This window comes from Hakea prostrata, chromosome 9 (genome assembly GCF_041222555.1).
Source record: "Hakea prostrata isolate BN-2017 chromosome 9, UWA_Hpros_2, whole genome shotgun sequence".
Lineage (NCBI taxonomy): Eukaryota > Viridiplantae > Streptophyta > Magnoliopsida > Proteales > Proteaceae > Hakea > Hakea prostrata.
This window is the reverse complement of record NC_142608.1, coordinates 55,015,043-55,025,946: the sequence shown is the minus strand read 5'-3', so window position 1 is coordinate 55,025,946 and position 10,904 is coordinate 55,015,043. Positions and strand designations below refer to the sequence as shown.

Genomic DNA, 10,904 nt, shown 5'->3' with positions numbered 1-10,904 from the left:
CGACCTTTCAGACTCACGAAGGCCATTACGAGTTCTTGGTCATGCCATTCGGCCTCATGAATGCTCCATCGACCTTTCAATCTATGATGAATGATATATTTCGCCCATTCCTTCGCCAATTTGTCTTGGTATTTTTTGATGACCTTTTGGTTTATAGTTCATCATGGGCCACCCACAAACATTTGAAGGAGGTTTTTTTACACTCTACGGGCCCACAAACATTTTGCCAAGTTGTCAAAGTGCTTTTTTGGACAGACTACCATAGATTACCTTGGACATGTAGTCTCTAGAAATGGGCTGCAAGTTGATCCCAGCAAAATAGCCCATGTATTGGAATGGCCCATACCAAAGAATGTAAAAGAGGTGAGGGGATTTTTGGGCCTCACTAAATACTACAGACGATTTATTAAAGGCTATGCTAAGATAGCAAGCCCACTCACGGATTTGCTGAGACATGGGCCCTTTAATTGGACCGAAGCAATCTAGTAGGCCTTCCAGGTTCTACAGCACGCCTTGGTACAAGTTCCCATTCTTGCCTTACCGGACTTCACTCAGTCCTTTATATTGGAGATCGACGCTTCAGGTTGTGTATTAGCCCAAAATGGGCTCCCAAGTGCTTATTATAGCAAGAAGTTATCACCCAAGTTACAAGCAGTGTCTAACTATGTTTGTGAAATGCACGCCATCACCCAAGCCGTGGCTAAGTGGCGTCAGTATTTATTGGGTCGCCGGTTTGTTATCAAGACCGATCAAAAGAGTCTAAGGGAGTTATGTACACAAGTTATTCAAACTCTAGAATAGTATCAATGGCTCACCAAACTCATGGGCTACACTTTTGATATTGAGTACAAGCCCGGCCCACAAAATAATGTGGCACATTTTCTTTCAAGAGTACCTTCCACATTACCCAGCCTATTATATCGCGAGGGTCTTCTCTATCATCAACATCGGCTCGTCATACCTAAAGGTTCCGCCCTTTGCCGGCGATTTTTATAGGAGTTTCATTCCAGTCCAATCGGCGGTCACTTTGGTTATCTGGGAACATTTAAGTGTCTTAGCACCAAGGTTTTTTGGTCCAACATGTGTTGTGATGTCAAGACCTTTGTTGTGCAATGTTCCACCTACCAGTATATGAAGACAACCACCACGGCTCCGGCGGGGCTGTTGCAACCTCTCCCAATTCCGGCAGCCACTTGGGATGATGTTTCCATGGACTTCATCATTGGTCTTCCACTTTCTTTCGGTGAGACCGTCATTATGGTAGTGGTAGATCGACTTAGCATGTATGCCCACTTCCATTCTTTGCCAAAACCAGCTCCAAGGCCGCGGAAGTATTCACTGCAATCCACCTCAGTCCATTGTGGGCGACAGGGATCCCATGTTTATCAGTGGATTTTGGAGAGAATTGTTTAGGCTGCAAGGTACACCACTCAATCTTAGCACTGCTTATCACCCTCAATCTGATGGACAAACCAAAGTGATCAATTGGTGTTTGGAGATGTACTTCCGCTCCTTTGTAGACATCGCACCTTCACGATGGGTCAAATTTCTCAGCGGGGTGGAGCTACGGTACAATACCAACTTCCATTCCACCACTGGCACCACTCCATTTGAAGCATTGTATGGTCACCCGCTGCCGACGCTAATTTGTTATGTACCTGGAAGTACCACTAATATAGCTATCGAGCAAGAATTAGATGCATGTGATGAAGCTCTAGCTTGTCTCAAGCGCTGCCTTCAACGTGCCCAAAGTCGAATGAAGCAGCAGGCCTATAAGCACTGGATTGACAGGGAATTTCTTGTCGGTGACTGGGTATTAGTCAAGCTGCAACCATATCGCTAGACAACAATGGCTTCTCGCCTCAATCAGAAGCTCTCTAAACGCTTCTTCAGGCCTTTTCGCATCACTGATTGTGCGGCAAGGTTGCCTACCGCCTTGATCTTCCTCCAGCAGTGATGATTCACCTTGTCTTTCATGTCTCTATATTGAAGAAATTTCTCGGTGATGCTCCACCTTCATCTGCACTTGCTCTGGGAATGCTTCTAGCCCTCGCCCCTATTCCTTTGGCTATTGTCCAGCAGCACCACTTGCTCCAACAAAGCCAAATGGGTCCCCAAGTCCTTGTGCAATGGAGAGACTGTCCACCGGAGGACGCATCTTGGGTAGACCTGCACACTTTGTGCCAACAATTTCCACAGCTGAACCTTGAGGACAAGGTTCCTCTAGATGGGATTGGCACTGATACAATACCTTACCCACATGGCATGCCTCACCCAAATGGCATGAGCACTGCTACACCTATAGCATAAACCACACAATGAAGCACGCACACTAAGAAAACGCTAGGGTATTTTAGGGATTTTGTAAAGTAAAAAAAGAGGAGGGAAATAGATATTTCTAGGGGGGAATTTATCTCACAATGTTGATCTCTTATTGGCTACAGATGTAACCGACTATAGCATATGGAATTATATAATGGATAAACAATACTGTGAGAAGAAAAAGCTTTATTCTCATCTCAATCTTGTCTCTAACCTCTCTTTTGTCTCTGCAACTTTCCCATTTCTTCTTTTCTCATCTAGAATTTTCCTCTGTTCTATCACCATTCCAATTCCAACAACTCGGAATCTGATCTTGGGGATATCAATATCAATTCGGTCCAAGATCTTTTATTGAATTGGTCATTCAATGAGCATTCCCAATATTATGCCTCAAAGATGACTCAAATCTCCATGCTCTTTAGCTTAAGATTTTGAGTCTCACAATGATGACTAAATTGGAATCACTAATGAGGGTGGGGGGAAGCGTTAGGCAATAAACAAACTGGCACCCTTTTTCTATATATATTTTTTTTTGGGGGGGGGGGGGGGGGGGATGGTGGGACTTGAAGCTATCAAACATGTGTTGGTAGGCCTTTTGATATTCATTGAAGTGTTGTTTGGATTCCTAAGTATTTGAAAATACTACTAGTTATAAGTTGTTGTATGATAATGTATGTTCTAACATTTTGAGCATCACCGGTTATTATGACTTTGATTTTGTTGCTAATTTGGACAAGAGAAGGTATTTGATTGACTACTTGTTCACACTTGGTGGCAATCTTGTTAGTTGGAAGTCCACACTTAAGCATATTGTGGCTCTTTCAACTACGTTAGAGTGTATTGCACTTGCTGAAGCTGTTAAAGAAAGCCTATAGTTGAAATGCATTCTTGGTGAACTTGGTTTTAGTAATGTTGTCTCCACTATTTACTATGATTCTCAAAGTGCTATATGCTTGTCCAAAAATTGTGTGTTTGAGGACTAAACATGTTGATGTCAAGTTGCAACTTATCAGGGGCATAATTCTAAAGGTTTGGTCAATAACTCAATATTAAGAAAATTGATACCTTTATCAATCCTGTTGATGTTATGACCAAGGTTCTACCTTTGAATAAGTTCAAAATTGCTTTGACTTGTTGAAGGTGCTTGCTGTTTGTTTCTTGTTTTATATTTATTTATTTTTCAATGAGTTTTATATATTCATGAATCCTGCACAAGAAAAGATCAGAGTCAAGGTGGATAATGTTGTAAATTGATGCTTTCATCATAGGCATTTTAGTTATTCTGCAGGGCTGGACGCAGAGGTCTAATTGATTTGTTTTCAGCGACTGTATTGTCATTTTATATTTTGTATAAATACCCTCTTTGGGTTTAGGGTTTCATGAGTTCGATCATTTTCATATTTTTGCCTCTAGTGGTTTTCTCTCGCTGTGCTCTAGTTCTCCAGGGTTTTGGCCTCAGATCTCTTGTGCAATGGTGGTTTTGCCTTCAGTTTAGCATGGAAGAAGCCCGGTTGAAAGATAGTTGGCAGTATAAGATGCCTCCTAAGAAGCTTTCTCGTGAGCAATTGAAAAGTGTCACATTAAGAAGCTTTGTAGAGATGATGATGTTATGATGGATATACATATTAGAGTTAACTGAGAGTTGCTTCAATTAATGACAAGCTCCAAAAGAGTGAATAAAGTAGTGATCACACTGTTAACAGAGGCTTACAGGTGCCCTAGAGGTGTGATATGACCTTGATTGAGCAGTTAAGTTAACTAGGGGCAGACCTAAATTGACCACACAGTAGTTTCAGGGGGGTGGATATGCATAATCTAGGAGCTGTACCTTGTATGACCACAAATGAAGCCTATTGGATTTAAAGATCCATGTAGTAGACCTTGGATTATCTAGATTTACTGTGCCTTCCTCTTTAGTCCTCCATTTCTGTTTAAGCTCTAAATTGCTGTACTTTTTTTCATTGGATCCATGTTGGTATCTCTATCTTGCAATTAACTGGATGAGACAGCATATATTACAATTTTATTGCTCATATACTTGGTGTGAAATCTTCTAAAAGAGGCAACTAAGACAACATCATTTATTTGATTACAGAAAAAAGAAAAGAAAAGAAAGAAAAAGACATTTATTTATTTATTTTCATTGTTCCTAGTTGCTGTGGATTGCTGAGTTCCTTATTTCTCATTTTTATTGTTGCATCTTATTTTCTGAATACTATTGAAGAGATCTTCTCCTTCACAAAGTCAAACCAATCAGCAATGGCACCACCAACACTCATATCTGTTTCTCGATCAAATGGGAATGGTTTCATTTGTTTTGTTGCTTCCAAAAGCTCCTCAATTGAAATCTCTGGTTTTGACCTCTGCAATGGAACTGTAGGGTGGTAATACTTATCTGGCTCCGGACAATAATCCTGAAAAAGAAAGAAAGGGGCTCAAGTTTATAACATTGGTTACATCCACAAATCTAATGAGTTAATTTTGTTCAGTTTAAATCCATGTAGATGCTGAGTTCCAAATTAACCTGATCAGCATGCATTTTCTTCACAAAAATCTTGAATATCCTGAAATTCTCTGCTTGCAGTAGTTCATCAGATAGACGTAGATATGTCAGAGCAGCCATTCTCAATTTTGGAGGTCCATCCTTGTTAACACCATTTGGTCTCACATTCCTCAGTATTTGATTATACGCTGTTCGATCATACCTCGAGTGCATTCTCTCCTGCAACGTCAATTTCTTCTCTCCAACCTCCACTGAGCACCTAAACTTCCATTACAAAATTCTCGACATAAGTCCTCACCGTTAACTAATTTCAATAAAAGTACAAGGACTAATTGAGAGCTTTTGTTTACTTGCTGTACAAGTTCCTCCGGACCACTTTTAGCTTTTGCAGGTTGATCAGAGTCTTTCATCTCCAAGCAAGTGAAGTTCAGAATGCCATAATGCCGAGATAACATCCTTGCGATAGGCCGGTAGCCATCTCGATCATTCAAGTTATAATATCCTGCAGTTAGTTCAGCTGCATGGCTTTCAGATTTGTACCACCAATGGATGCCAGATACCTGCCTTCCAAGCATCAATCAGATGTCCAAACTGGGTAGAACTTATGATTGGATTTGAGTTAAGTCTACTTGATTACCTTTGCTGCCAACTTGAGTTTGCATGATAGGAAGACCTTATTGGCTTCATCAAGGATTTGATCCCCATGAATCAGCAACTTGTTGGAATACCATGTGAGGAAGAACTTCCCTTTCTCTGTAAGATATTTTCCATTTGATCCAAAAAACTCTGTAGATTCTGGAGTGTCATTGTATTCCCCAGCATTATCTGGTAATTCCCATTCAGGGTGGCCAGCACTCTTGGCTGCCTTCTTGAAATCGGCTTTGAGATACTTGTCATAACACTAGAATATCATTGTAAGGGTTTGTTAGAACCGATACCGAACTGAAATGCTATATATTTGAGATGGAAAGAAACATGTTCGGATGAATCAATGTCACCTGAAATTCTCCAATGCCAGGAAAAACCCATCCTTGGTTCTGTGGATAAGAGGGGTATCTGAGTTCTCCTGCTGGACCAAGCCCCACTTCAATGTCTACAATAAGTCCTGCCTCTAAGAAGTCCCTCATGTTCTCTCTAAAGCTCTTCATGTAATCACTATACACCTATAGAAATTGGTTAATACCCATTCTTCAGCTTGAAACTGCCATAACAAAGTTGAAACTAAAACAAAGATATCAAATTAAACATATTAAGAATAAGTTAACCTGTATTGCTGTCCTCCCACCAAAGAGGGGCTGGTTATCCACACCAATAGTTAGATACTCCTTGTTCCTGGTTCCAGCTCTGTTTGTATAAAAGATATCAGGGTCTGATTCACCAATATCAAGCACCCATTGGGGAACAGGGATATTTACAACATCACCAACATTTCCTCCACACTGGTGAAACGACATTATCACTTGTAACTTCAACCCACATTGTTGAACAAGTTGGAACAAGCTCCTATAAGCATCCCAATTGTATTGCTTTGGACCCTCTGACTCAACTATCCCCCACCACACATCCACCATCACTCCATCAACATCAGCTGATTTTAGCTCTTTAAACTGTTTCTCTAACCCATCCTTGTCTTCCAATTCATTCTCTGCTGTAACAACACCCAACTATTGCCATTCCCAAAAATCAACACAAGGACAATATATGTGATGATCAAGAATCTAATCAAGTATATATCTAACAAATTCTGCATCACCAAGTTAGTTTGAGAATACACTTACAGGGAGCATTACATAGAGAGGGACATAGTTGAGCAACATCTTGTCTCTGTCAGTGACCAGCATTGGAGCCTGCATTTTTTTCAGGGTAGAAGGCCAAAGCAGCAAAAGCGTTAGTTCCTTGCCTGGGAGTCGAAATAAGTATTACTTCTACTTGACTTATTTATAGATCAGGAGAAGCTAGGTATCTTTCCACTCTCCCATGCATCCTTATCTTTACATATCCTTATCTTTGTAGGGTCCCAGCTTATCTTCAATTAAATCTGTAATAGAATCTTGATGCTTTCCATACTGGGACTTACAGAAGCTTACAAAAGAAGCAGTGCTGCGATAAATCCGAAGCTTACAAATGAAGATAGTGCTGTGATAAATCCCAATAAAAATAAATAAAATAAAATAGTTACCTTAGAGTTTGATGGAGGGGCGAGGGTGGACACATCTGATGCCAGTGCCTGAAGATTCCTTACAATTCCAGAGGAACCAAAAGAGAGACCATACCGAAGGCATCGCAGCTTGTTAGCATAGTTGATATTTACTGTAATTATTTGCCTGCGAAACTGTACTTTTTGAAGCCTGATATTGTTCCCCTTCCTGCTAAGCTTCGAGTTAACAACAAGACTTGACATGGTGACACAACTCATGTTAATTTATTTTTTCAATGGAAAGGAATGCTTTTCTATCGACCTGTTCTGACGTCTATTGGATTCAGGAATGTATTTTAGCTTTGTATCTTGACAATGAAGGGGAAGGAAGAGAGGAAAAGGAAGAAAGAATGGAGGAAGTAGTGAGTGGTCCATATTGTTCAGTCACAAGAAAAAATTATCCAAACTCGATAACAGAACGAAAAAAAACGAGCGGCGTATGTTGGACTGTAAATGAAGTCATCTGGTTCCCATAGAAACCAACAAAGACAAAATCTGGAGTGGTGGTTGGGTCCTTTTCTGCTCTTGTTTTTCTTTCTATCTTCAAGTAATTCTCTCTCACTTGTCTCATTCGTCCCTTCGAGAGCCATCTGCAACTCCTTTGCTATATTTAGAATTAACCATAGTTTTTAACATTTTCTCTTGTGGTTTTCAATTAGATTAAGCATTTCAGAGTCAGTGTTGCTGCAACATTATTGGGTAGCAACCAGAAGAAGAGATTTTGAAAGTCATTGATGGCACCAGAGCGCTCGTGTCAACAGATCGACCTGACTTGCAGTATCATTATGCTGTGCAAGATAAAAAAAATCTCATGCCATGTGATTGATAGTTACAAGCCCATTGTCTCACTACCACCTTCCTCGCCATTATGAATGGTTAAAGGCAAGAAGCATTGGGCAAATAGGCTTCTAAAAATAAAATAAAATCAAATGGGGAGGCCAATGATGGGGGTGAAGGTAACCTCCTATTTAGAGATAGTAAGATCGAATAGATTCTGGGTTTGAACCTCCATCTCTCAATGTTTTCTTTGTGTTCTTCCCATCCATTCTGACTGATAAAAAAGGATAGGAAATTGTGAGGATGGCTAGCTCCTACATGCTGTGGGTTGGGTTGACAATAAACAAGAAGAAGAAGATATGTGCATTTTTGACTGTGATGGAATTTAATAAGAGAGACAGGAAATGCAGATGGGATGAGATGATGTGAGAAAATAAGGAATTGAGAGGAGGAGAGAGATATTCAAGGATAACATATCCATGAATTGTTTTGGAAGTTTGAAATTGAAGAACTTGGATCCTGTACTCATCAGGGTAGAGGTCTGTGCTCCTCTCATGCCTCTTCCCCATACATTATGAGGGGTCCATCTTTGAATTTTAAACAAGAAAAATCCACAGGCAGACTCTAATGTGTAATGGATAAGTGTGAACACCAACATCAACCCATTAGGGTAGAGGATCCAGATGAGAAATTGAATGGGAGTGCGGAAAAGGAATATATCATCTTACTAAACAAAGTTAAATGCATTTAAATGAGGTTGTCTCAAAGCTTCCTATTCCATCCAACCAAATAATCACATTTGCGGGACACAATATATTAATTACGCTCATCCACCGAGAAGAAGAAACTTTGTGCCTCAGCATCAATGGATTAAAATCCTCTATTGTGTATGATCTTAGCTGTGCATTGCCATATATATGCTCTTCTATGGCTGCCATGTGGCATTGAATAGTTTTGTAACTTAGGGTGTGTTATGCCCTTTCAAATATTAAAGACCCATCTTCAGTACCTAGTTTGAGGAATTAACAAGTGAGATGGAAGATCGTAAATCTATATGGAAGATTCTCTTTATCGGAAAATGGTGAGAGGACAAGCGTTGTGAAATCCCTCACAACTCTAACCCGAAAATCTATATTGTAGGTTCGAAAACCTAGAGTGCAAGAAGAAGGCAATTGTGGGCCATTTGAATTTAACCCATTGGTTTGTGACTTAAAACCAATTGAAGTAGATGGAGACGATGCTAAGCTAGAAACCTTGTCATATTTCGGAAGAAGATCTAACTTGAATGGTGACGGACTTGGTAGATCGACCAAGATTATAGTAATTACACAAGTGGAAGGACCCGAAAAACCAGGTAAGAAACTTCTATAAAGGACGTACCCAAGAGGAAGTTAGAGCTTTCGGAGTACCAAAATGCAATTTTAGTAAAAAGGGGACAGTTGACAGCCTGCCTTGGGGCGACCAACCCAGGCGACCGATCAGTCTTGGGCAGAATTGTCACTTTTGGGAAATTAGGTTTCTGAAACCCTAGCTATTTAAGTATTTTTGGTTCTAAATTGTGTCATTGTGTCATAAGAATGTCAAAGAATGTCAGAGACACTCTAGAGAACTCTCTCCAAGGTGAAGGAAGATTTTCAAGCATCCATGAAGTTTTCCATCCGATGGTTCTTCTTCTACAAGGTTAGGATTCACTCTTTTCTTTGTAGTTCTAAGTTCTCTATTATTTTCACCTATTGTAGAGACTTTAAAGAAGGTCTAAATCTACTGTAATGACCTATTATTCCTTTCTCTTAGTTCTAAAGCGAATCTCCATTCACTCTAGCTCTTCCATGAACTTCACAGTGTGACTTTGGTAAAGACCTAGTATAGATCTATGTGATTGTAATTCTCTTTGTTTATTTGACTTCCAATCCATGTTAGATCATATTTTATGCTATTTTCAAACCTTATTCTACTATCCTCTTTGTCTTAGAGTGAATCTCCATTCACTCTAGTCTATCCGTGAATCTGTTGTTTGATTTCAGATGAAACCTAATATAGGACTCGTTAGGTTTTCGTTCCATTGGCCTTGATTGAAGCCTAAACCATACTAGATAGTGTCCTACTGTTATTTCAAAGTTTTCTAATGAATTTTGAGTGTTTTGGAACCCAAACGATGAGTTTTCGACTGATCTTGGGTTTTTCTGTCCGTACACAGAAGCCTTGATCGATTGGCTTGGTAGCCTTAGGTGACCAAGCTAGGCGACCAAAGGGTATTGCTGACAAGTTGGCTCTTCTCTTGGATTGACTCCAACACTTAATCCACACATAGGAGAGGTCTTACGTGATCTCTAGGACCTTCTAAACTTGTCGTCAATGAACTCTTGATCTAGTTTCCGGATCAATCAATGTTCAAATTAGATCTTCTTCCAAGCTTCATTATCACCATCCACTTCCATTGGTCCAGGTTCCAATCCAATGGTCTCTATTTGGATGGCCCACAGTTGCCTTCTATTTGTGCTCCGAGTTCTCGGACCTACAATACAGGTTTCCTATAGGCTCTTAGGGGATTTCACAAGAGGCATTCATCCTATCATATGTGGATGACCATAGGATTTTGGAGTTCTAAATCCAACAATTAGTACTCATCCTGTGAGGAATTAGCTAACTCCTATGTGTGCACCAGGCATGAGGAAATGTATTTAGACCACTTATAGTATGTTACATTTATGACCTTGCATTGGGTTAGGATATCCAGGACATGCACCAAACTCATACCAATGGTCTTGGAGAGAGTGTGGCCCTATATCCCTTAACCATGGCCAGATTGAACTTGTATCCCATATCTCGGTCATGTTGCCCAAATATCAATTGGATGCCTCGAGGGGTTTGTGTGAGACAACCTAGAGGAGGCTGGTGTTCATCTTAATGCGTGTCAACCTGGGTAGAGATCAGCATAGTTAGCTTACTAGTTGTATACTTAGAATATCACTGCACTAATAATATTTATGCATCTCATGCTATCCTAGTATATGTGAATTGTTGCCTTATTAGGTTTTGTGGAACTCATCCTTGTGGATTTCTCTGTTTTTCCTTAGATGGATATGCAAATACAGAATAAAACCC

The 10,904-nt window shown here is 40.1% G+C and overlaps 2 protein-coding genes across 2 annotated transcripts; one reads left to right on the top strand and one right to left on the bottom strand.

Moving 5' to 3' along the window:
• The first annotated feature begins 1,285 nt into the window (after nt 1-1,285).
• LOC149005602 (uncharacterized) lies at nt 1,286-2,310 on the top strand. The gene is made up of 2 exons (XM_089135950.1): nt 1,286-1,813; nt 1,924-2,310. Exons 1-2 carry the CDS (start codon nt 1,286-1,288, stop codon nt 2,308-2,310), a joined length of 915 nt encoding a protein of 304 aa, XP_088992076.1.
• Nucleotides 2,311-4,050: 1,740 nt separating this feature from the next.
• On the bottom strand, nt 4,051-7,365 carry LOC149005601 (beta-amylase-like). The gene is given in 9 exon segments (XM_089169608.1): nt 4,051-4,736; nt 4,847-5,027; nt 5,029-5,084; nt 5,176-5,385; nt 5,463-5,726; nt 5,824-5,988; nt 6,091-6,489; nt 6,604-6,672; nt 7,005-7,365. Coding segments are annotated over 9 exon segments (1,794 nt in total). The 5' UTR covers nt 7,242-7,365; the 3' UTR covers nt 4,051-4,523.
• Between the last annotated feature and the right edge of the window lie 3,539 nt (nt 7,366-10,904).

What these genes read in the sequence shown, in the direction of transcription:
- LOC149005602 (XM_089135950.1), top strand. Translation starts at nt 1,286, where the DNA reads ATGCCCACTTCCATTCTTTGCCAAAACCAGCTCCAAGGCCGCGGAAGT. An exon ending in AATTTCTTGTCGGTGACTGG is followed by an intron (nt 1,814 to 1,923) that starts GTATTAGTCAAG and finishes TTGTGCGGCAAG; the next exon opens with GTTGCCTACCGCCTTGATCT.